Here is a 27261-nt window from a genome sequence, read left to right as displayed (position 1 = left end):
TTTTATATTGTGTTTTTACGTTTTTGAGTGAAATCCAAGTGATTAACAATCCCTCCTAATCCCCGGTCCTGAACGATCCCTACTTACATACTTACTACAATTGTCAAAAAGAGGGTTTAATTTGTGTGCGTATAATTCTCGCATCAAAGACTCCGTGATGCAGGACGCCACAACAGCTACGATAGTAGCTCGGAACCTCCTCACTCCCAGAGATAGTCAGCTGCTTTCAGGACGGTCCGATGAGTTGGCCGTTCAAGAGTCCCTGGCTCTCAGCGTTCAATGCGCTGGTTCTGTGTCCAACATGGGCCAACGCCTTCTTGCTCGCTCCCATCAAGTTGAATCATTGATGGCGGAGGTGGAGAGTCTTAAGCAGGAGATCAAACAGCTTAAGTACGAGAATAGAAGTTTGCATGTGCTTGCAAATAACTATTCGTCGGGCATGAAGAGGAAGCTTGATGAGATGCAAGAATCTCAAGGTCGAATGCAAAGTGACCGTCAAAGGCTTGCGTCTTTCTTCCAGGGGCACCTTTTTCCTGGGTCATCCAGCGTTCCGCCAAGTATTGGGGCCTGGAATGCTCTATCTCCGATGCCTCTAGCTCCTATGCCTCTCGCTCCGATGCCTCTTGCTCCGATGCCTCCTGCTCCGATGCCTCCTGCTCTTATGCCTTCCGCTCCGATGCCTCCTGCTCCTATGCCTTCCGCTTCTAGAGTTTTGCCTCGTAGTGGGGCTTCACACAAACAAAAACAACCTTTGTGAAGCTCCATCTTTCTCTTTCTTTGTTAGATACATTTGTAATTTCTCGAAAATTAATGAACAAGCTTTGTTTTATTCACTGTATTGGGTTGCCTCCCAAGTAGCGCTTTCTTTTACGTCTTGTAGCCGGACGAGGAACTTCTTTCCTCACTAAGGACCCACGACATGGAATTTATCTTTGAATGGGGGGTGATACTTGAGATGATCCAGTAATGGTTTAAATTCTAGAGTGGGTGCCTGGATCATTAACAACATATTAGTATAAAAGAAAATTGAAATTCGGGGAGGCGGCTTACCTGTGTGCTCCGACAAGAACTCAGTGACAAACACCACTCCTTTGAACGTTTCAGGGACTTTGCACTCGGCCAGATGTGGTGTGAGGATTGGTCCTTGTCCTGTGTCATAAAATTCAATTTCTTTGGGGTTGTTTGCCTCAAGAACATCCTCTTTGACGAATTCTTGATATTCCATACTTTGCACTTTTGGAAGGGCTTCCAAGATGTCTTTCTCACCCTCTTCTTCCTTGGATTGCATGATCCTGCAAGGAATAGGGACATTCAGTGGAACGGGGTTAGAAATAATTAACTTTGGAACAACCTTACCTGAATTGGGTGGCGTAGGAGCAATAGGTGCCTGCAACAAAGGTGTTTCCACCCTTGCCATAGGTTGCGTGTGTTCCTCTTCCCAATTAGCAGCTCCTCATCCACTTCTAGGCTATGTTTGGACATTTTTAGGTCAGCTCCAACCTCCATAGCACTTCCCAAAGTGATAGCATTATGGATTTCAAAATCTTCCTTCGAGTTTTCAATAGTTGAGTTGGAGAGTTCACTTTGCTCTTGAATTTGTTTCATGAACTCCATAATCTGCCCAACTTGCTCCTCCAATTTACCCAACTTCTTGTCTTGATTTTGTTCATCCTTGTTTTGAGTTTGGACTTCATTGCTTTGGGCAGGTTGTGGTGGCTGCATAGGTGCTGTATAGAACTCCTCATATGGTTGCCAATATTCTCCTTGTTGAGCCTCCTCGACTTGGTTTTGTGAGCCCTGCACCAAACAAATTAATTCATTAAGCTTTTGATTATAATCTATTGACGAACTTGAGTTTGGTTGGGCATATTGTATATGAGGTTGTGGTGGATGCATAGACGTTGAATAGAACTCCTCATATGGCTGCCAATCTGCTTCACGTTGAACTTGTTGAGCTTCCCACCACATAGAGTTTGAATGATCCCTCCAATCTCTTTGTGGACATTGATTGGCTTGAAATCCTTGCCTATATGAAGCACCAAATGTAGGGACACTCTGCATTGTGGTTCTTTCGGCATACGGCGACAATTGAGAAGTAAGATTTGCCAATTGGGCTTGAATGCTAGCAAAATCCATATCTTACTTCTCTAGTACCTAAAATCAAAGAAAGAGAACTAAATCAAATATCAAAAGTAACAACAAACAAAGAAAACAACACTAAGTTAGAAACTAAAACGAAAACAACTAAAAAAAAGAAAAGAACCAAGGGATTAGCAAAGTTGCTAATCCCCGGCAACGGCGCCAAAATTTGATGCGAGAATTATACGCACACAAATTAAACCCTCTTTTTGACAATTGTAGTATAAGTATAAGTAAGGATCGTTCTTAACCGGGGATTAGGAGGGATTGCAAAATCACTTGGATTTGACTCAAAAACGTAAAAACACAATATAAAACACTATACTAGACTCAAAGAATGCAAAACTAAACTTTAAAACACCAAAACAAACCAAAAGACTCAAAACAGCACCAAAACACTCAAAACTGCCTTAAAAACACTTTCTGGGCAGTTTTGAGCATTTTGAGTACTTTGGACGAATTTGGGTAACAAATTGAATCAAAACACTTATAAACACAAACTAAATTGATTTCTAACTAAATTGAACATTAAAGCAAAAGGGGGATTGAGGTTTGACGAAAATTGAAATAACGAAACAAGTTAATAAACTAGACAGAATGTAAATATGAAATTGATGAAATGGAATGAATGGATGCTAGCCAAGGGGTTCATCTCCACACATGTTACACTTGCATAATAAAAAGATTTCCAATTGCTTTTCAATAAACCATGAATTCTCAACACCCCGGGTTAATTAGGTCCGCTTAAATTAACCGTCAAGTTTTCCTTAAGTTAATGAATTGGATGATTGCATACGACAACCCAAAGCATTCCCCACAAGTTCCCTACATGAATTGCATAATAGAGATACAAGCAAGAATCATTAAGTTCTTTGAAAACTATAAGTGTTGACGAGGCATTCGTTACTATGATTGCATGAAACTTATGCCAAGAATTCGTTTAACGCGATTGTTTATAAGCAACCTCCACTACTTGTGAATATAAGTTCGTAACTATTCGGTGAAACCCACTTATATTCTAGCGTCATATTCATGCATGAAAATTAAGTGTGCACTCTCAATAAACATACATAAATAAGTTATCAATCAAACGGTTAAACGAATTGAATCCACAACTTATGAAACGCAATTAGAAGTAATCAAATCAAAATGCAAGCATAAACATATATTTCGAATCCCCCCCTAGCCAAGGGGGGGTTTAGTTCCTCATGATACAAAACAAAGAGAATCAAAGAAACACCTAAACATTCCAACAACTCAAACTTGAATTGTATGAACGTTTAGGCCCTCTTCTCTTCCATTCCTCATTCGTACAAAACAAAGAGTATTGAAATTAAACATTGAAATCAAAGAAACACCTAAACATTCCAACAACTCAAACTTGAATTGTATGAACGTTTAGGCCCTCTTATCTTCCTCTTCGTTGTAGCACACGGTCTAAGGATAGTTTGATGGTGTGAATGGTTTGGGGAGTGGTGAAAATGGAAGGAGGAGGCCACGGCAATGGGAGAAAGGGATGTGTTTGTGGTGTGTTGTGTTGTGAATGGAATCCATGAATTGTGGCTGAAATGGATCCTTATTTATAGGTAAATAAGAGGGAACATGACAGCTAGGAAGTGGGTGGAAATGTGGCTGCAATGATGAAGGAATAATCTGAAAATGCAAGGTGAAATGAAGTGGAATGACAATGGCATGTGGAATGGCTGGAAAGTGTATGAAACTCACGGCAATGATGGTGATTTTCTGGTGGTGAATGGTAATGCAATGTGTTTGCATGTGAATTAAAGCTATGTGAATGATTAGGATGAATGTGCATGTGCTTTGACAGCTAGGATGAATTAATTAAAGGGAGTGCATGTGTGGTGCAATGATGGTGTTTGTGTGAATGATGGCAAATTGTGTGGGTGAGTGATTAGGTTGGAAATGCATGTGAATGCAAGGTGTGAATGATTATGAGTGCATGTGGGTGAATTAAAGGATGGAATGCATGTGAATTGGGTTGGAAATCTGATGGGAACTCATGGCATTAAGTGAGTGAAATGATTGAATGTTTAATGGTTGCATGTGGCTGAAATGAAGTGTGTATGCATGTGCACGGCACAAAGGGAAATGGTTTTGGTGAATGGTTGATTAGAATCTAGGGTGAATGGTGTGTACGGTTTTTGGGAGAGAAAGTGTGTTGGATGATTTATGGAGATGCATGTGGTTTAAAGGAATGCATGTGCAATGGATATAGGAAAGGTTTAAATGTCCTAGAACTAAAGGGAACAAGGTTCCAACACTTTGGTCTTCAATTAGGTCTTCAATTTCGTCCAACACTTTGGCTCCAAGCATAAGCTATCCATCCTTAGCCCAAAAGTGCTCCAAAAGTCTCCAAAATGCATCTTTTTGCTCCTTTAGCCCTTTGGACCTACAAACACACGAAAATAGCTTAAAGTACTAAAATAACTAAAGAAACATAACGTAAATGCACGAGAACAAGCCATTTAAGTCGCATGAATATGCTCCTATCAAATACCCCCACACTTATCTTTTGCTAGTCCTCGAGCAAAACAAAACAAAAGAAACCAAAAACAAAACGACACTGAACAAGAAAAACACAACCTAAACCTTCCAACAATCGTCTCAGGGATTTCCAATGCACATGACAAGTTAAAAATCATTATTCCCACAGATTTTAGTCATCTTCACACTTAAGTACATTCTTAATCATAGTCACCACATACTATTTCACAATTAAGCATTTAAAACCATGTTTTGAATGTAGTAACATGCCTTAGAGAATTTGCTCAATTCCTTACAAGATATGTACTCAATTTTCACTCAGATTTTCTAACTACACACCCTACACTAAGTATATGTGAGAAGATTGATGTAAATATGAAAATGAACACTCACATATATGTATCACAAAGAACACAATTTCTGGAGTTAATAAGCATGTTTAGATATGATCTCATGAATGGAATGCTACTACTTAGACGCGAGAACCAGTGACACCATATGCTCATACCAAGTTCAAACTCCACAATTGAAATGCACAACACATCAAGATAGAAGTCAAGGGTTGTAACGGGGCTTGGGGTATGTGGATAACAAAGAAGGGATATGGAAAACAAAGGTTCTTAAAGAAATATTGAGCAAGGCAATTGAATCAACTGAGAATTCACTTTTGAATGAAAACTCAACTTTTGAACAAAAAGGGAGAATTTAGACAATTTAGGGCCAAAATTGGTGTTTTGAACCCTTTCTTCAATCACTCATTCTTTTATTTTTTTCAAGCTCTTTTTTTTCTTTCTTTCTTTCTTTTCTTTTCTGTTTTTCTTTTCTTTTCTGTCTCAAAACATACTTAAGAACAAGCATTCCTTCCCCCACACTCATTTTCTTGCATAATGTAACTCAAAAGGAATTCATTTAAGTCATGCTCACTATCTTTTAAGAACAAGGGTGTGGATTGTCCTAAACTAGGCTAGGTGAGGATAATGTGGGTTAACAAAGAATAAAGACTAAACAAAACTCAACGGGGGTAAAACTTACAACATATACGAAATATGGGAAGTGAGGCTATTTGGCTATGGTGGCAACTACACAACTTCATCTTGATATATGTTATTGATAGGAGCATATTTAGGCGACTTACTTAGCTTGGTTTCGTGCATTTATATTGTGAATTCAGAGTTGTTTTAGTAGTTTAAGCCATTTTCGTGTGTTTTTAGGTTCATATGGCTAAGGAAGCAAAAAGATGCATTTTGGAGCATTCTAGAGCACTTTTTGGCCAAGATTGGATAGTGCAAGCATGGAGGCATGAGGATGGACGAATTTGAAGGCTTGAATTCAGTTAGGGAGCTGCAAGGGGGCCTAAAAACCTTATTTCTAGAAGGCTTTATCTATTCACACATGGTGCCTAATTTCTGCCTAATTTCTGTATTGGAAGAACAAGCCGTCCTACCTTGTCTCCTAGCCATCCTACCTTGTCTCCTAGCCATCCTACCTTGTCTCCTAGCCGTCCTAGCTTGTCACAAGCCGTCCTAGCTTGTCTCCTAGCCGTCCTAGCTTGTCACAAGCCGTCCTAGCTTGTCACAAGCCGTCCTAGCTTGTCTCCTAGCCGTCCTACCTTGTCTCCTAGCCGTCCTAGCTTGTCACAAGCTCATATCTGATTACCCTAGGGTTTTAAGTGCTTATATATACTCATATTAACCCCTAGATCAGATCATTCCCATTCATACACAATTCACACACCAGAAATTCATTGCCGTGTCTCCCTTACAATCCAAACACCATCCTTCCATTTCCACCACTCCCCAAACCATTCACACCATCACACAACCATTCCTTAGACCTTGTGCAGCAACAAAGAGGAAGAGAAGAGGGCCTAAACGTTCATACAATTCAAGTTTGAGTTGTTGGAATGTTTAGGTGTTTCTTTTCCTTTGATTTCAATGTTTAATTTCAATTCTCTTTGTTTTGTACGTATGAGGAACTAAACCCCCCCTTGGCTAGGGGGGGATTCGAAATATATGTTTATGCTTGCAATATGATTTGATTACTTCTAATTACGTTTCATAAGTTGTGAATTCAATTTGTTTAACTGTTTGATTGATAACTTATTTATGTATGTTTATTGAGAGTGCACGCTTAATTTTCATGCATGAATATGACGCTAGAATATAAGTGAGTTTCACCTAATAGTTATGAACTTATATTCACAAGTAGTGGAGGTTGCTTATAAACAATCGCGTTAAATGAATTCTTGGCAAGAGTATCATGCATTCATAGTTACAATTGCCTCGTCAACACTTATAATTTTCATAGAGCATAATGATCTCTCATTGTATCTCTTCTATGCATTCATGTTGAGAACCATTGGAGAATGATTTGAATTGTCGCATGCATCATCCAATTCAATAACATAAGGAAAATTTGAGAGTTAATTAGTGCATCACGGTTAACTTGGGGTGTTGAGCATCATGGTTTATTGAAAAGCAATTGGAAATCGTTTTATGTGCAAGTATAACATGTGTGGAGATGAACCCCTTCGCTAGCCATCCCATCCATTCTATTCCATCAAATTCGTTTTACAATCTGTTTTATTTCCAAGTTTCTGTTTTAATTTCAAATTCATCCAAAACCAATCCCCCTTTACTTTATTGTCCAAATTAGTTAGAAAGTGTCTTAGTTTGTGTTTATAAGTGTTTTGATTCAATTTGTTGCACAAATTCGTCCAAATTCACCAAGGTGCTCAAAACTGCCCAGAAAGTGTTTTTAAGGCAGTTTTGAGTGTTTTGGGTGATGTTTGAGTCTTTTGGTTTGTTTTAGTATTTTAAGCGTTTAGTTTCGCATTCTTTGAGTCTAGTTTAGTGTTTTAAACTTTATTTTACGTTTTTGAGTCAGTTTCCAAGTGATTTGCAATCCCTCCTAATCCCCGGTCCAGAACGATCCCTACTTACATACTTACTACAATTGATAAAAAAAGGGTTTAATTTGTGCGCGTATAATTCTCGCATCAGTTATGCAAATCAATAACATGCTTTGAATGAAATGGGCATGAGTTCTAGCATTTGGAACTATATGATAAAACGCATTCTAAGTAGTAACCAAGCAAAGAATAATGAGATCATGCAACGACTTTAGAAAACAAGAAATCACAGATTATACTCTCCAAAGAACGTTATAGGCTCAAGTCTCTCAGGGTTGTAGCGTTTGTTTGAGTTCCTTCCTTCAAGCATGTTACAAAAATGAATTTTTCTTTTATGATTGCATGTGAAGTCATACATTATAACCATAACCAAGCATATACCAAGAGTAAATCAAACTTTTCTCTATGTTTATAACTCTTTTTAACAGTCATGTAATTACAAACCAAATCCTTATCATTGTGTTGGAAGGTACCCTAAGACACAAACACACAAAAACGACTCTTTTTGGGTTTTTCAAAACAATTTTTCAAATTTTTATGGGATTTTCGAATTTTTAAGTCAAAACACACTAAAACAGTTTAAACACACTTAAAAACAGCAAGAAACAACATTTGAAGTTATGGTGGATAAAACCCTACGAATTTGCATCAAAACACTTTAGTTACCCCCCCCCCACACTTCAATCAAACATTGTCCTCAATGTTTTAAGCTTAAAACCACACTAAACACAAGCAAACATATAAACCGCAAATAAACATACTAAACATGTCAGAATGTATCTAATAAAGAGAAGAGTTTAGAGATGCAAATCTGGTTATTGGAGTGTGATTTCCATTTTCTCCTTGGTGATCTTGGACTGGGCTGGGCTGGAGATTCTTTTGGTTTCCTCCGATCGTTGATTTTCCTTTGTGCTACTCTTGAACTGGGCAGCAGGATTCTTTTGGTCTCCCCCGAAGGTCTGAGCTTACTCCTTTTATCTGTTTCTTTGTTCAATCTCTCCAATTCGTATTGAAGAGGGTTAGAGGATAGCTCAGCATATGCTTGTCTCCTCATGCTTCAATGTATCATTTTCCTTTGCCTTACTTGCTCCCCTTTGCAGAAGTGGTCCCTTCTCTGGAAGTGTATCAACCGTTGAAGATGACTACTCGAGAGCAACGCTAGGTAAGCAACCAGGGAATAGAGTCCAGGTAGACTCCAAGTGCCGGCTGATTGCTTCTTTTACTTTGCCATGCAAGTAATAACAAAGACAAAGGAAAAGACAGGGAAAGAGCATGATATGAGATACTTTTGCTTTTGACCTTGATGATATGAGATACCTTTGCTTTTGAAGAAGCGGTGAATGAATCAGCACATGTATTTGTTGTGCTGTTTCCTCCTGGGTCATCTGTACTCCAGGCATCTGGTATCTGATGCGAAAATTAACTTAACACACAAATTAACCCTCTTTTGACAATTGTAGCATATAAATAAGTAGGGATCGTTCTTACACCGGGGATTAGGAGGGCTTGCTAAACACTCTAAACTGACTCAAATAACTAAAATCAACTTTCAAAACACTTAAACTCACGTAAAAAGACTCAAAAACGTTCACAAGACTCAAAATAGGCTAAAAACACTCAAAACTGCCTTAAAAACACAATCTGGGCAGTTTTGAGCCTAAACACAAACTTGGACGAAAATTGGTTCTAACTTGACTCAAAACTCTTAAAAACACAATCTAAAACATATTTGGACCAATTAGACACTCTAAGACAATTGGGGATTTGGTTTTGGACGAAAATAAACAAAACAAAACAAATATGTAAACTAGGCAGATTTGGACGAATTTGATGGAATTAAGTGGATGGTGAGATGGCTAGGAGGTTTTTCTCCACACATGGCATACTTGCACATAATACAATTTCCAGTTGCTTAATCAATGAATTTATGAACCTCAACACCCCAAGTTAATTAGGTACGCTTAAATTAACTTTCAGATTTCCCTTAGGTCATTGAATTGAATGGAATTAGCGCATTGCAATCAAATTATTCCTTAAAAGTTTCCTATATGAAAGCGCATAAAAGAAAGACAATCAAGGATCATTAGATTCTATGGAAATCATAGGTGTTGACGAGGCATTCGTAACTATGAAAGCGCATGATACTTATGCCAAGAATTCACTTATCATAATTGTGACCAACAATCTTAACTACTCATGAATATAAGTTCCCAACGATTAGGTGAAGTTCCCTCATATCCTAGCATCATGTTTATGCATGCAAATCAAGCGTGCACTCTCAATTCATATACATAAGCAAGTTTTAATTAAAATAGATAAGCAAATTGAATTCATCATTCATGAAATCACAACTGAAAGTAATCAAATCATCATGCAAATACAACCATGGTTTCGAAATTCCCCCCTAGCCAAAGGGGGGATTAGTTCCTCATGCTTGCACAACAAAAAGTATTGAATTTAAACATTGAAATCATAAGAAAGATTACACCTAAATGCTCAGCAATTCCACGATGGATTCGTTGCACAGATTGGCTCCTCTTCCTTCTCCTTGCTGCGGCACAAAGTGGGGTTGATGGAATTGGTGGTTGCGAATGGTGTTTCCTTGTTTAGAATGGAGGATGGTTGATTATGGTGGGGAAGGGTGCGGCTGAAGTGTATGGATGTGTAGGGAGGTGTATGGAGGCTTAGAATGGAGAATGGAGGTGCTGCACAAGGGTTTCTGAATAGCATAAGGGGGTGGTACGAATTTTTGGCTGAATTTATGTTTATATAGTCCTAGGGTTAAGTAGATTAGGGTTGGACTTAACAGATTTTATGGATTAGGGCCCTAGAATTCGGCTATAGGTGAATCAAATCCACTTAGGAGGAGGTTTTGGCCCACTTAGTTTTATAAAAGGATTTGTAAACCCAAATACACAAGGATTAGGCCTTGGAAATCAGATTCCCAAAGGGATTGGGCCTAGGGATGTGCGGCTGATTTAGGGGAGAGGTTTGCTTGTCTTGCAAGGCAAGGCAAAGCCTTCTAGAATAGGTTTTGGGCGCCACTTTTCTAGGGCTTCTAGAAAGAATAGGTTTTGTGGCAGATTTGGGCCTTCTAGAATAGGATGCTTCTAGAAATAGGTTCTAGAATTATCCATTTAGGTCCCCATGCAATTAGGATTAAAACATGATAAGGTTTGGATAGGATAAGATGAGATAAGGTTTGGATAATGTTTTGGATAATGTTGGATAAGGTTAGATAAGGTTTTGGATAATGTTTCCTCTTTTGAGCTCCTACCTTATCCACTTTGTCCCAAGCTTATTCCTTCCTCTTCTTATCACATTTCTAGCCTCTTGAAGTCCAAATTCGTCCATCCATGTTGGCCCATATGTAAGCTATCCACATAGTGTCCAAAATCGCTCCAAAATGCACCAAAATGCCCTTTCTTGATACTTTACCCCATAGGACCTACAAACACACGAAATTGAGTTGTAATGCGACATTAACTAAGAAATAATAGCATAAATGCACAAGAATAAGCTAGTTAAGTCGCCTAAATATGCTCCTATCAAATTCCCCCACACTTATCTTTTGCTAGTCCTCGAGCAAAACAAATAAACAAAAGAAACAAAACATAACTCTAAACCTTCCAACGTTCGCCTCAGGGATTTCCAATGAAACATAACATGTCAAAGATCACCACTCACATAGATTTAAGCAATCCTTACCCTCGAGCATACTTAATCATAGTCACCATTCACTAGCACGCATTTAATCAATTAAAACAACATTTTGAATGTAGTAACATGCCTTAGAGAATTCCCTCAATTCCTCACCAGATATGCTCTCTGTTTTCACTCAGATTTTCTGACTACACTCCCTACACTAGGTATATGTGAGGAGATTGATGTAAACATGTAGACGAACACTCACATATGTTATAACAAGGAAAGCATTTTCTGGAATTCTGACAATGACATGTATATGATCTCATGAATGGAATGCTACTACTTAGACGCGAGAACCAGGGATACCATATGCTCAAACCAATTCCAAACTCCACATATTGAAACACATAACAATCAAGATAGAAGTCAAAGGGTTGTAACGGGGCTAGGGTATTGGCTAACAATGAAAGGTAAAGGATAAACAAACATTCTTAAAGCAATAGTGAGCAAAGTATTGAATTAGGCACTTAGAATTCCCTTTAGAACGCAGAAGTCAATTTTTGAACACCCAAGGGGAAATCACACAAAACTTAGGGCCAAATTCAACTTTTTTGGACCCTTTCTTCAACAATCAACACTTGTGAGATCATTCTCACTTATTTTCACTCCTTTTCTTTCTTTTCTTCTTTTTTTTCTTCACGATTTCACATTTTTTTTTCTTTTTCTTTCGTTTTTTTTTTTCTTTCTTTCTTTTTCCCGTGCCCCCTTTAAGACATTGGCACACCCACACTCACAAAATCCCTTCCCCCACACTTGTTTTCTGCACAAATGTCACTCAAAAGGAATTCCTTCTAAGTTATGCTCCACTATACTTCAAGAACAAGGGTATGGAAAGTCCTATTCTAGGCTAGGTAAGGGTGATGTGGTTGACAAGAAAATAGGCTAAATAAGGCTCAAAGGGGTTTAAACCTACAATATAAATGACAAGGGTGGATTCGGCTATTTGGCTATGGTGGTGACTACTACACAACTTCATCTTGTTATTTGTTATGCTAATCAATTTCATGCTTTGAATAAAACGGGTATGAGTTCTAGTATTTGGAACTATAGTAATGAAACGCATTCTAAGTAGCAACTAAGCAAAGAATAATGAGATCATGCAACGACTTTAGAAAACAAGAATGCACAGATTAATAACTCTCCAAATAAACGTTTAGGCTCAAGTCTCTCAGGGATGTAGCGTTTGTTTGAGTTCCTTCCTTCAAGCATGTTACAAAAACTGATTTTATCCTTTGTGATTACGTGTGAATTCGTAAACTATAACTACAACCAAGCATAAACCAATGAGCAAATCAAACTTCCATCATTGTTTGTAACTCTCTTTAACAGTCATGCATTAAAAACCAAATCCTCATCATTGTGTTGGAAGGTACCCTAAGACACAAACAAACACACAAAAACACTCTTTTTGGCTTTTTCAAAACACTTTTTTCGATTTTTTTTTCAAATTTTCGGATTTTTACTTCAACACACACCAAAACAGCTTAAAACGCACTAAAAACACTTAAAAACAGTGAGAAACAACATTAGAAGTGATAGGTGATAGAATCCCACGAATTTTGCATAAAAACACTTTGTTTACCCCCCCACACTTAAATCAAACATTGTCCTCAATGTTTCACACAAAGACTCACATAAAAGAAAACAAATAACAAACAACTAAGCATGATAAAATAAACAGCAAGGAGAAGGGTTTAGAAACGCAAATCTGGGTTTGGAGCGGAAGTTCCATCTTCTCCTTGTTGAATGCATGGGTTGCCTCCCAAGAAGCGCTTGCTTTAACGTCTTCCAGCCGGACGAATATGCCATGCTAAGCTTCACTAGTAGTACCCACGGCATGGAGGGGTACATCATCCACCACATGCTCCTCGAAATTCTCATAGTAGGGTTTTACTCGATGGCCATTCACCTTGAACTCCTGTCCTGTTTTCAAGCTTTGAACTTGGACTGCACCATAAGGAAAGACATTAGTAATAACAAACGGGCCAACCCACTTAGAACGCAACTTACCAGGAAACAAGCGAAGGCGGGAATTAAAGAGTAGCACTTTCTGCCCAATGGAGAATGATTTGCCTCGAATCATCTTATCATGAAAAGCCTTTGTCTTCTCCTTGTAAATTCGAGCGTTGTCATACGCCTCGTTCCTAATCTCTTCTAATTCATTCAATTGGAGCTTCCTGTGAAGTCCAGCGGCATCAATGTCCATGTTGAATGTCTTGATGGCCCAATGCGCCTTGTGCTCCAATTCTACGGGAAGATGGCATGGTTTGCCATAAATGAGCCGAAATGGGGACATGCCCAGGGGGGTCTTATATGCCGTGCGATATGCCCACAACGCATCTTCCAACCGTACACTCCAATCCTTCCTTGTAGGGCCCACGGTTTTCTCTAGAATTTGCTTAATTTCCCTATTTGAAACTTCGGCTTGCCCATTGGTCTGAGGATGATAAGGTGTTGAAACCTTATGCGTGACGTTGTACTTCTTGAGCAAAGCCTCAATGGTTCGATTGCAAAAGTGAGATCCTCCATCACTTATGATTACTCGTGGCATTCCAAACCTTGCAAATAGGTTAGTTCTAATGAAATCTGCAACCACTCGAGAATCATTAGTTCGGGTGGCTTTTGCTTCCACCCATTTCGACACATAATCCACAGCAAGTAAGATATACAAGAAACCATGTGAGGAAGGAAAAGGACCCATAAAATCAATACCCCAAACATCAAAAATTTCGACAGGGAGTATAACATTTTGCGGCATTTGATCCTTTGCACTAATGTTGCCCATTCTTTGGCAACGATCACAAGACATACAAAAGGTTCTAGCATCCTTAAATAAAGTTGGCCAATAGAATCCACATTCTAAAACCTTAAGGGCTGTGCGTTGTGTCCCAAAGTGTCCCCCACATGCATAAGTGTGACAAAATGTTAAAATAGAAGTGAATTCCATGTCATGCACACACTTACGTATAATCTGATCCGAGCAATATTTCCACAAGTATGGATCATCCCAAACATAAAACCTAGCATCTTTTTTCAATTTATCACGTTGGTTTCTATTTAAAGTGTTAGGAACTTGTTTAGTCACCAAATAATTTACCAAATCCGCATACCAAGGCTCACTGACCTTAATGGATAACAATTGCTCGTCAGGAAAGGTTTCTACAATAGGGTACGGCTCTTCCTCATGTATCATGCGGCTTAGGTGGTCAGCCACCACATTTTCACTTCCCTTTTTGTCCTTGATTTCGATGTCAAACTCTTGAAGAAGTAGCATCCATCGAATTAGCCGTGGTTTGGCTTCCTTCTTCGTGAACAAGTACTTTAAAGCTGCATGATCAGTGAAAATAATAACCTTAGTACCTAGTAAATACGATCGAAATTTATCTAAAGCAAAGACAATGGCAAGAAGTTCTTTTTCAGTAGTTGAATAGTTCAATTGAGCGTCATTCAACGTCCGAGATGCGTAGTAGATGACATGCGGCTTCTTGTCCTTCCTTTGGCCCAAAACAGCTCCTAACGCGTAGTCGGATGCATCACACATTAGCTCGAATGGAAGGCTCCAATCCGGTGGCACAATGATGGGTGCCGTGGTTAGCATGTCCTTGAGGAGTTGGAAAGCTGCCGTGCATTCCTTGGTGAAATTGAAAGGTGCATCTTTTTGTAGGAGGCGGCATAAGGGTTGGGAGACCTTCGAGAAATCCTTGATGAACCTCCTATAAAAACCTGCATGTCCAAGGAACGAACGAACCTCTCTAACCGAAGTAGGAGAGGGTAAGTGACGCACAAGATCTATCTTTGACTTATCTACCTCAATACCTTTTTCAGAAATAATATGACCTAAAACTATGCCTTGTTTAAGCATGAAATGACATTTTTCCCAATTTAACACAAGGTTAGTTTCAACGCATCGTTTTAAAATCAAACTAAGATTATTCAAACAACCATCAAATGAATCACCAAAAACGCTGAAATCATCCATAAAAACCTCAATAATTTTCTCAACATAATCGGAAAATATGCTCATCATGCATCTTTGAAATGTGGCAGGTGCATTACATAAACCAAATGGCATACGACGATAGGCAAATGTACCAAAAGGGCATGTGAAAGTGGTTTTTTCTTGATCTTCCGGAGTTATCACAATTTGATTATAACCTGAATATCCATCAAGAAAACAATAAAAAGCATAACCCGCTAACCTTTCAAGCATTTGATCAATGAATGGCAAGGGAAAATGATCTTTCCTTGTCATGGCATTAAGCTTCCTATAGTCAATACAAACCCTCCAACCTGTTTGGATTCGCGTAGGAACAAGCTCATTTTCGGCATTTGTCACCACAGTTACTCCGGATTTCTTTGGAACGCATTGCACCGGAGACACCCACCGACTATCCGAAATTGGATAGATCACTCCACAATCCAAGAGCTTGATTATCTCCTTCTTCACAACTTCCATCATTGGAGGGTTGAGTCGGCGTTGAGCCTCTCGAGATGCTTTGGACCCCTCCTCCAAAAGTATACGATGCATGCACGTAGTCGGGCTTATTCCCTTGATGTCGGCCAAGGTCCAACCAATGGCGGTTTTGTACTCCTTTAACACCCTCACTAACTTACCTTCTTCTTGTGCTGTGAGTGAGGAGGATATGATGACGGGCAAGGTCTCTTGATCACCCAAGAAAACATACTTCAAATGGCTTGGCAATGGTTTAAGTTCAAGGGACGGTGGCTGCACAACTGAAGGAATGGGCTTATTAGTCGAAATTGGAATTGAAATTGGGTCCGAGGACTTACTAGATTGTAGTGGCAATGACTCAAGGGCAGCCACTATCTCCACCATGTCATCACTAGGGGGCACGGCATGGTGCTCACCATGCATGCCGTGGGTATGCACTTGCCCTACTTCCTTGTCTTTGAGTTCCATTCCTTTTGTAATGACCAATTCAAGTGCATCTTCGTTCAATTGTTCAAAATGGTCCTGCGCCAACGAATCAATTACATCAATAGTAAAACATGAATGATCATCAAGAGGGTACTTAATAGATTCAGAAAGATTGAAATTAATCACTTCCCCATCAAATTCCATTGTCAAAGTCCCATTGAACACATCAATCTTCGTGCGGGCGGTTTTCATAAAGGGCCGGCCAAGAAGAATTGGCAATGACGGGGCATGGTTTGATTCTTCCATTTCCAACACGTAGAAATCCGCCGGAAAGATTAGATGATTAACCTGCACTAACACATCTTCCAAAACACCCTTTGGATAGGCATTAGATCTATCGGCCAATTGGATAATCACACCATCATTTTTTAACTCACCTAGGTTCATAGATGCATAGATTGAGTAAGGCATAACATTAATAGATGCACCTAAGTCTAGCATGGCATGTTCAAAACGATTATTGCCAATAACACAAGGAATTGTAAAACTACCCGGATCTTTGCATTTAGGGGGCAATTTACGTTGCAAGATGGCTGAGACATTTTCACTTACCTTTACAACCTCTTTGTTCGAAATTCTCTTCCTAGTGGTGCAAAGTTCTTTTAAAAACTTAGCATACCTTGGAACTTGCTTAATTGCATCCAAAAGTGGTATATTGACTTGTACTTTTCTAAATGTCTCTAAAATGTCCTTTTCAGCTTCCTCCTTCTTTGTTTGCATGAATCTGCGAGGAAAGGGTACATTTGGAGGGATAGCATTAGAAATAATCGAACTTGGAACATCCTTACCCTTGGAAGCCGAATGGTGTAGGTTAGGTGGCTGCGGCATGGTGTTTTCTACCCTTGCCGTGGCTTGTTCTTGCTCCCCCTCCTCAAATTGCAACTTTTCGTCCTCCATTGGGGCAGATTTAGAGGGTTGTGAGGCCGTTCCAACTTGTTTTCCACTTCGCAACATGATTGCTTTAGCAGATTCGAATCCTCCTTTCGGGTTGACAACGGTTGAACTAGGCAACTTGCCTTGCTCTCTAAATTGGCCCATGAACTCCGCAATCTGCCCTACTTGCTTTTCTAATTCATCAACCTTTTTGTCCCTATTTTGCATTCCCTGCGCCATAGAAGTTAGTAATTGAAAGATTTGGTCATTATCTATGGATGAACCTGATTTGGGTTGTGTAGGTTGTGATTGGGGTGGTGTGGGTGCATACGGCCTTTGGTAGAACCCCGGAGGTTGCTGCCTAAATGTGCTTTGTTGTTGGGGTTGTTGTGGCTCCCTCCATTTGAAATTTGGATGATCTCTCCAACCGGGATTGTATGTGTTAGAGAAAGGATCACTCCTTGGTTGGTTTTGGTTCCCATACCCCACGGCATTGGCAGATTCCCACCCTCCGTTCTCAATCAATTGAGGGCACTTGTCCGTGAGATGTCCATTCATGGAGCACACGCCACAAACAGCCACACTTTGTACCTTTGGTATTTCAACCACCTGCAAAAGAAGAGCAGTAAGATTAGCCATTTGATTTTGAAGTTCGGAAATAGCACTTACCTCATTCACTTGTTGCTGCCGTGGCATGTCTCTTTGGCCAACTCCTTCGTATTGTTGAGCATTCAAAGCTCGGTTGGCAATGAGAGTCTTGGCGGCCATGGGTGTTTTGTCCACTAAAGCTCCACCCGCTGAGGCATCTAGCATTTGACGTTCAATTGGTAGAAGCCCTTCGTAGAAATATTGGAGAAGAAGCTCCTCCTTCATTTGGTGCTGTGGACATGAAGCAACAGGGGTTTTAAAACGTTCATAATAAGTTGGAAATGATTCACCTTGATCTTGCTGAATGCCACTAATTCTTTTACGTAAAAGAATGACTCGAGAAGTTGGGAAGAACTTCTCCAAAAACGCCCTTTTCATACTCTCCCATGATGTGACAGTTCCGGGAGCTAGTTCATACAACCAATCTTTAGCCTTTTCCAAGAGAGAAAAGGGAAAGGCCTTCATCTTCAAAATGCTCCCATCAACATTCACCGGGGTCATACTTGAGCAAACAACCTCGAACTCCTTCAAGTGTTTATTAGGATCTTCCATAGACAACCCATGGAACTTAGGAATATGATGCAATAAACTGGACTTGAGTTCGAACTCGTCAGTCTTGTCGGGGGCTGCCCCTGGATATTGAATGCATAGAGGCATGGCATTCACCAATCCCAAAGCGGAAAGCTCCTTGATTGTTCGGTTGTCGGCTGCCATAACTTGCTCTTCCTCAACAACCCTTGCCGTGGCTTCCTCCTCCACTTGTATTTCGTCCTCTTCAAGGTCTGGTGCAGGTGGAGGTGGTTGAGGCTCTTGTTGATTCTTCTTTCTTCTCAAGGCTCGCTCAAAATCGTCGTCAAAGTCTAAGATATTCGCATGAACCGGTTGAGAACTCCGAGTCATAAACTAGTGCCTAAAACAAGGAAACAAATAGGTCAGAAACTAAAATAAATAACAAACTAATAACACACGAGAATAACTAAAAAGAAATAACAAGGGATTAGCAACTTTGCTAATCCCCGGCAACGGCGCCAAAATTTGATGCGAAAATTAACTTAACACACAAATTAACCCTCTTTTGACAATTGTAGCATATAAATAAGTAGGGATCGTTCTTACACCGGGGATTAGGAGGGCTTGCTAAACACTCTAAACTGACTCAAATAACTAAAATCAACCTTCAAAACACTTAAACTCACGTAAAAAGACTCAAAAACGTTCACAAGACTCAAAATAGGCTAAAAACACTCAAAACTGCCTTAAAAACACAATCTGGGCAGTTTTGAGCCTAAACACAAACTTGGACGAAAATTGGTTCTAACTTGACTCAAAACTCTTAAAAACACAATCTAAAACATATTTGGACCAATTAGACACTCTAAGACAATTGGGGATTTGGTTTTGGACGAAAATAAACAAAACAAAACAAATATGTAAACTACGCAGATTTGGACGAATTTGATGGAATTAAGTGGATGGTGAGATGGCTAGGAGGTTTTTCTCCACACATGGTATACTTGCACATAATACAATTTCCAGTTGCTTAATCAATGAATTTATGAACCTCAACACCCCAAGTTAATTAGGTACGCTTAAATTAACTTTCAGATTTCCCTTAGGTCATTGAATTGAATGGAATTAGCGCATTGCAATCAAATTATTCCTTAAAAGTTTCCTATATGAAAGCGCATAAAAGAAAGACAATCAAGGATCATTAGATTCTATGGAAATCATAGGTGTTGACGAGGCATTCGTAACTATGAAAGCGCATGATACTTATGCCAAGAATTCACTTATCATAATTGTGACCAACAATCTTAACTACTCATGAATATAAGTTCCCAACGATTAGGTGAAGTTCCCTCATATCCTAGCATCATGTTTATGCATGCAAATCAAGCGTGCACTCTCAATTCATATACATAAGCAAGTTTTAATTAAAATAGATAAGCAAATTGAATTCATCATTCATGAAATCACAACTGAAAGTAATCAAATCATCATGCAAATACAACCATGGTTTCGAAATTCCCCCCTAGCCAAAGGGGGGATTAGTTCCTCATGCTTGCACAACAAAAAGTATTGAATTTAAACATTGAAATCATAAGAAAGATTACACCTAAATGCTCAGCAATTCCACGATGGATTCGTTGCACAGATTGGCTCCTCTTCCTTCTCCTTGCTGCGGCACAAAGTGGGGTTGATGGAATTGGTGGTTGTGGATGGTGTTTCCTTGTTTAGAGGGATGGAGGATGGTTGATTATGGTGGGGAAGGGTGCGGCTGAAGTGTATGGATGTGTAGGGAGGTGTATGGAGGCTTAGAATGGAGAATGGAGGTGCTGCACAAGGGTTTCTGAATAGCATAAGGGGGTGGTACGAATTTTTGGCTGAATTTATGTTTATATAGTCCTAGGGTTAAGTAGATTAGGGTTGGACTTAACAGATTTTATGGATTAGGGCCCTAGAATTCGGCTATAGGTGAATCAAATCCACTTAGGAGGAGGTTTTGGCCCACTTAGTTTTATAAAAGGATTTGTAAACCCAAATACACAAGGATTAGGCCTTGGAAATCAGATTCCCAAAGGGATTGGGCCTAGGGATGTGCGGCTGATTTAGGGGAGAGGTTTGCTTGGCTTGCAAGGCAAGGCAAAGCCTTCTAGAATAGGTTTTGGGCGCCACTTTTCTAGGGCTTCTAGAAAGAATAGGTTTTGTGGCAGATTTGGGCCTTCTAGAATAGGATGCTTCTAGAAATAGGTTCTAGAATTATCCATTTAGGTCCCCATGCAATTAGGATTAAAACATGATAAGGTTTGGATAGGATAAGATGAGATAAGGTTTGGATAATGTTTTGGATAATGTTGGATAAGGTTAGATAAGGTTTTGGATAATGTTTCCTCTTTTGAGCTCCTACCTTATCCACTTTGTCCCAAGCTTATTCCTTCCTCTTCTTATCACATTTCTAGCCTCTTGAAGTCCAAATTCGTCCATCCATGTTGGCCCATATGTAAGCTATCCACATAGTGTCCAAAATCGCTCCAAAATGCACCAAAATGCCCTTTCTTGATACTTTACCCCATAGGACCTACAAACACACGAAATTGAGTTGTAATGCGACATTAACTAAGAAATAATAGCATAAATGCACAAGAATAAGCTAGTTAAGTCGCCTAAATATGCTCAAGTATCATCTTTGGGGAAGAAGAAAGAATGGAGTATTTCGAAAGGCTTTGCTGGGAGTGCGCCCTCAGAGGTGAGGAAGAGTTGGGCATTTTCTTCAGGTTTGCCTTGCCATAAAAGATGAAGGTCGACATATATAGGGATTTCCCAATAGCTGATAGGAGCATATTTATGCGCCTTAGTTAGCTAGTTCTTATGCATTTTTCGTTATGTTTTCTTCGTTAAAGTAGTCTTTTAAGCTACTTTCATGTGTTTTCAGGTTTAAAGGACATATTACATGAAATGATGCAATTTGGAGCTTTTGGAGCAAAACTGAGCTGGAATGTGGTGTATGCAAATGGAGCATGAGGAATGGACGTGGTTGAAGGTCAAAGGAGCTTAAGAAATGAAGAAATGAAAGGGAAGAGCAAAGAAGTCGGAATTGGCAACCAAAGTTTCTAAAGTTGGAAGTTTCTATTCTTGGAGGTTTCCATTGTCGTGAGTTTCTATTCTTGGCTTTGGGCTTTTAGATGACCTAAACCCTAACTCCTTGTGGACCCTAATCCTAACCCACTTAATCAGCCGCACCCCTAGGGCCTAATCATTTAATTTCTGCCAAGTTAAACCCTAATCCATCTACCCTAAGCCCATGCCGCACCTAATGTTTTAGTTCTAATCTCAGCCATTCATTCGTAAACCCTAAACTAAACCCTAAGCCGTGCATCATTCTCACCCTAATTCACTCCCCAAGCCGTCATACACATAATAGAATCAGCCATTTTATTCTATTCCTCTCTAAACCGTAACCAGCCAATCCATTCCATCACCCTAATTCCCTTAATCCGTAGCCATCCATTTAATCCATTCATTCACAAAACCATCTCAGCCATTCACCCTAATAACCCTAGTTCTACAACATTGCAGCCGCACCTATTATTCACCCTAATTCATATTTTTCATCAGCCACCATTCTCTCTAATCCCTCCATAACCCGTGCATCACAAATCCCCCATACATTCAATCCGCAACCCCCTACACACACATACCCCGTGCATTCCATAACCCTAAGCTATTCAGCCACTCTCTCCAATTACATAACCCTAATCTCCATTCTCTCCCATTCGACACTTCACCCTAACACAAACCAGCCACCATACTTCCATTCTCTCAAACAGCCGCAGCAACCATCACCCAAAACCATCTCTGCCCGTGCAATCCCCCCTCCATTCCAGCCACTTCCAAGCCTTGCCGCAGCCTCTCCACCACTCTCCACCACCTTACACACCTCCCTACACCACCCCACAACCTTGCCGCACCATTAAACCATCATTAAACCATCCCTAAACCAGAAACACATCCAAAAATCACTCACAACCAATCTGCCGCAGAAGGAGAAGAGGAAAGAGGATCTTCGACGCGCACCAATTCACGTGGATTCGTTTGGCGTTCTAGGTGTAATCAATCCTTTATGCTTATGTTTAAACTCATTTGTAATTCTCTTTTTGTGACCATGAGAGGCTAAATCCCCCTAGTTAGCTAGGGGGTGATTCGAAACCATGTTTATGCTTGCAATATGAATTGATTACTTTTGGTTGGAATTTCATAAGTTGTGGATTCAATTCGTTCATCTATTTGATTGATAACTTATTTGTGTATGTTGATTGAGAGTGCACGCTTAGTTTTCATGCATGAATATGATGCTAGATTATGAGGGAGTTTCACCTAATAGTTACAATCTTATAATCACAAGTAGTGAAGGTCGCTTGAAAACGATCGTGTTGAATGAATTCTTAGCATAAGTTTCATGCAATTCATAGTAACGAATGCTTCGTCAATGCTTATGTTTTTCATAGAACTTAATGATTCTTGCTTGTATCTCTATTATGCAATTCATGTAGGGAACTTGTAGGGAATGTTTTGGGTTGTCGTATGCAATCATCCAACTTAATAACTTGTGGAAAAACTGAGGGTTAATTAGTGCAATTCACGGTTAATTTGGGGCATTGAGTTTCATAATTTATCGAAAGACCAACTGAAAATCAAAGTATATGCAAGTGTGACATGTGTGGAGAAGAACCTTCTAGCTAGCATTCATCCATATTTTTCATCCAATTCATTACAATCTGCCTTAATTTTACATTCTGTGCATTTTAATTAATTTCGTCAAAAATTCAATCCCCCTTTACTTTAGTGCCCAAATTAGTTAGAAAGTGTCTTAGTTTATGTTTTTAAGTGTTTTGATTCATTTGATTACACAAATTCGTCCAAAGTTGTCAAAGTGCTCAAAACTGCCCAGAAAGTGATTTTAAGGCAGTTTTGAGTGTTTTGGGGCTGTTTTGAGTCTTTTGATTTGTTTGAGTGTTTTTATTGTTAGTTTTGCATTCTTTGAGTCTAGTTTAGTGTTTTTAAACTTTATTTTACGTTTTTGAGTCAGTTTCCAAGTGATTTTGCAATCCCTCCTAATCCCCGGTTAAGAACGATCCCTACTTATTTCTATACTACAATTGTCACAAGAGGGTTTTAATTTGTGTGCTTACTTAGTTCGCATCAAAATTTTGGCGCCGTTGCCGGGGATTAGCAACTTTGCTAATCCCTTGGATTGTTTAATTTCTGTTTATTTATTTATTTTGTTGAAGTTTCTGATTTTGTTTTGTTTTCCTTGTTTCAGGTACTAGTGCATGACTCGGAGTTCTCAACCGATTCGTGAGCATATCTCAGACTTTGACAGCGATTTTGAGAGAACTTTGAGACGAAGGAAGAAGCACCACGAGTCGAATCCACCAAGCCCAGAACCTGAGCTTGAAGAACAAGGCCTAGAAGAGGAAGAAGAGGCCACGGCTGGGATCTTTGAGGAAGCAACGGCAAGGGCATTTGAAGAGCCACAAGACATGGCCGTAGACAACAGGACACTTAAGGAGCTTTCCGCTTCGGGATTGGCTAATGCAGCACCTTTGTGCATCCAATATCCCCCACCGGCCGAAGGGAAGACCGAGGAGTTTGAGTTGAAGTCAAGCTTGCTCCACCACATTCCGAAGTACCATGGGATGTCCATGGAGGATCCGAACAAGCATCTAAAGGAATTCGAGGTGGTGTGCTCAAGTATGACTCCCGTCAACGTTGACGGAAGTATATTGAAGATGAAGGCTTTTCCATTTTCTTTGATGGACAAAGCCAAGGATTGGTTGTATGACTTAGCTCCCGGAACCGTTACATCGTGGGAGAGCATGAAGAGGGCCTTTCTGGAGAAGTTTTTCCCAACTTCTCGAATCATCCTTTTACGAAAAAGGATAAGTGGAATCCAGCAAGAAGATGGTGAGTCTTTTCCTACGTACTATGAACGTTTTAAATCTCTTGTTGCTTCTTATCCACAGCACCAGATGAAGGAGGAGTTGCTTCTGCAATACTTCTACGAGGGGCTCCTGCCAATTGAACGACAAATGCTTGACGCATCGGCGGGTGGAGCATTGGTGGACAAGACGCCCAGGGATGCCAAGGTCTTGATCGCGAACCGAGCGTTGAACGCTCAACAATATGAAGGAGTGGGACAAAGAGGACCCCCACGGCAGCAGGTTCATGAGGTAAGTTCCGCACCTGATATTCATTCACAGTTAGCTAATCTTACCTCCATTGTGTCTCAGATGGCCGAAGGCATGAGGATGCAAGGACCGGTTGTATGCGGGGTGTGTTCGATCCAAGGACATGCTTCTGAGAAGTGCCCACAGCTCATAGAAAATGGTGGATGGGAAAGCGCCAACGCCATTGGATTTCAGGGCCAGAACCAACCGAGGAACGACCCATATTCTAACACTTACAATCCGGGTTGGAGAGACCACCCAAACTTCAAATGGAGAGAGCCCCAACAACCACCACAACAAGGGGGTTTTAGGCAACAACCTCCGGGCTTCTTCACCAAGCCATTCGTACCCACACAAGCGCCTCCACAACCTGACCAAACAAGTTCAGGTAACACTTTAGACAATGGTACACTTCTTAAGTTACTAACGAATTTGTCTCAGAGGCAAGAGAATCAGGCTAAAGCAATGCAAAATCAAGAAAAGAGGGTGGACCAATTGGAGAAGCAAATTGGCCAGATTGCGGAGTTTGTAGGGCAATTCCGAGACCAAGGCAAGCTCCCTAGCTCAACCATTCCAAATCCGAAGGGAGGCTTTGAGACCGCCAACGCAATTACCTTGAGAAGTGGCAAGGAAGCTGGAACCACCCCACAACCACCAAAATCAAGCGAAGAAGAGGATGAAAAGCTGCAACATGAAGAGGAGGAAGCAAGCAAGCCCACGGCAAGGGTACAAATACCTTTGCCGCAACTACCAAGGGACATTAATGCACCCAACTCATCTCATTCGGCCACCAAAGGTAAGTTGGGGTCAAAATTGATTAATTCTAACTTTGTTCCACCCAATGTTCCTTTTCCTAGCAGATTTTTGCAATCCACGAAAGAAGAGGAGGAAAAAGATGTTCTAGAGACATTTAGAAAAGTTCAAGTCAACATACCCCTTTTGGATGCAATCAAGCAAATCCCGAAGTATGCGAAGTTCTTGAAAAAGCTTTGTACAACAAGGAAACAGATTCAAGAAAAAGAGGTGGTTCATGTAAGTGAGAATGTCTCTGCCATCTTGCAACGCAAACTACCTCCCAAATGCAAAGATCCAGGTAGTTTCACTATCCCTTGTGTAATTGGAAATACAAAGTTCGAACATGCCATGCTAGATTTAGGTGCCTCAATTAATGTCATGCCATATTCTGTTTATGCATCTATGAATCTAGGAGAGCTTAAAAAGGATGGTGTTATTATTCAACTAGCCGATCGATCTAATGCATATCCGAAAGGAGTTTTGGAGGATGTTTTGGTGCAGGTAGACCATTTGATTTTTCCTGCAGATTTCTATGTGCTTGACATGGAAGATTCGGCACACTCTCCATCATCACCACTCTTACTTGGACGACCTTTCATGAAAACAGCTCAAACCAAGATTGATGTGGCCAAGGGAGCAGTCACTATGGCCTTTGGTGGTGATATGATTAACTTTAAGATTCCTGAATCGATTGAGACTACTAATGATGTTCGTTCTTGTTGTGCCATTAATGTAATTGAACACATAGGGACGGAGTATTCAACAAAGATCAAGAAAGATGTTTCTCGAACTACCACCGAGAAGGAACTTGGAGTAGAGAACAAGGAGTGCACGGCTCCAATCTTGAAAGGACCACAATTGGCCATGAGCAATTCTTGTGCATCCGTCCATTGTGCTACCACTTCTTTGCCGTACAAAGGTAAGCCACCTATTCCAAATTTGATTTCCATTTCAACTAATAGGTTGTTACCTCGTGTGGTGCAGGTACCGAATCGAATTAAACGTCGTGGGAGAATTCGTGTTGATGTAGAAAAGAAAAACACGACAATAAGAAAGGATCATTATCCCACTCCATTCAAGGACCCAAAGCATGAAGTGGTTCGTCGGACAGATTGTAGTTGCACCCCTCTATGCTGTGGGGTTCCATAAACCTTCAAGGGAGCATCGTCCGGCTGGAAGACGTTAAAGCAAGCGCTTCGTGGGAGGCAACCCATGCAATCAACAAAGGAAGAACTTGGGAATCGCTCCACACTCAGATTTGCGTCCCTAAACCCTTTCCTTTGTTGCTTATTTTATGTTTTGTGTAATGTTTTTAATTGTGTCTGAAACATTGAGGACAATGTTTAGTTTAAGTGTGGGGGGGTAACATTCTGTTTTGAGACTTTGTGCATGAAATTCGTAGGGTATTACCACCTAACATGTTTAAACTTGTTCTTTGCTGTTTTTAAGTGTTTTTAAGCTATTTTAGATTGTTTTAGTGTGTGTTGACTTAAAAATCCGAAAATACCATAAAAATTTGAAAAATTGTTTTGAAAAACCCAAAAAGAGTTGTTTTCGTGTGTTTGTTTGTGTCGTAGGGTACCTTCCAACGCAATGATGAGGATTTGGTTTTTAATTGCATGACGGTTAAAGAAAGTTACAAACATGGATGGACGTTTGATATACTCTTTGGTTTATGCTTGGTTGTAGTTATAGTTTACGAATTCACATGTAATCACAAATGATAAAAATTAGTTTTTGTAACATGTTTGAAGGAATGAACTCAAACAAACGCTACATCCCTGTGAGACTTGAGCCTAAACGTATTTGGAGAGTTAAAATCTGTGCATTAATGTTTTCTAAGTCGTTGCATGATCTCATTATTCTTTGCTTGGTTACTACTTAGAAGGCGTTTTATCACTTAGTTCCAAATGCTAGAACTCATGCCCATTTCATTCAAAGCATGTCATTGATTTGCATACCACATATTCAAGATGAAGTTGTGTAGTGACCACCATCAAAGCCAAACAGCCATG

General features: G+C 40.0%; 1 protein-coding gene across 1 annotated transcript; it reads right to left on the bottom strand.

Moving 5' to 3' along the window:
* Positions 1 to 14379: 14379 nt before the first annotated feature.
* LOC148691696 (uncharacterized) lies at positions 14380 to 18623 on the bottom strand. Its single transcript, XM_088683390.1, has 2 exons — positions 17360 to 18623; positions 14380 to 14387 (listed from the first exon to the last, which is right to left on the bottom strand). Exons 1-2 carry the CDS (start codon positions 18621 to 18623, stop codon positions 14380 to 14382), a joined length of 1272 nt encoding a protein of 423 aa, XP_088539516.1.
* Positions 18624 to 27261: the final 8638 nt, after the last annotated feature.

This window comes from Pyrus communis, chromosome 13 (genome assembly GCF_041283825.1).
Source record: "Pyrus communis isolate YQ-2024b chromosome 13, ASM4128382v1, whole genome shotgun sequence".
NCBI lineage: Eukaryota > Viridiplantae > Streptophyta > Magnoliopsida > Rosales > Rosaceae > Pyrus > Pyrus communis.
The sequence above is the reverse complement of the archived record's forward strand: the minus strand, read 5'-3'. Positions and strand labels throughout refer to the sequence as shown.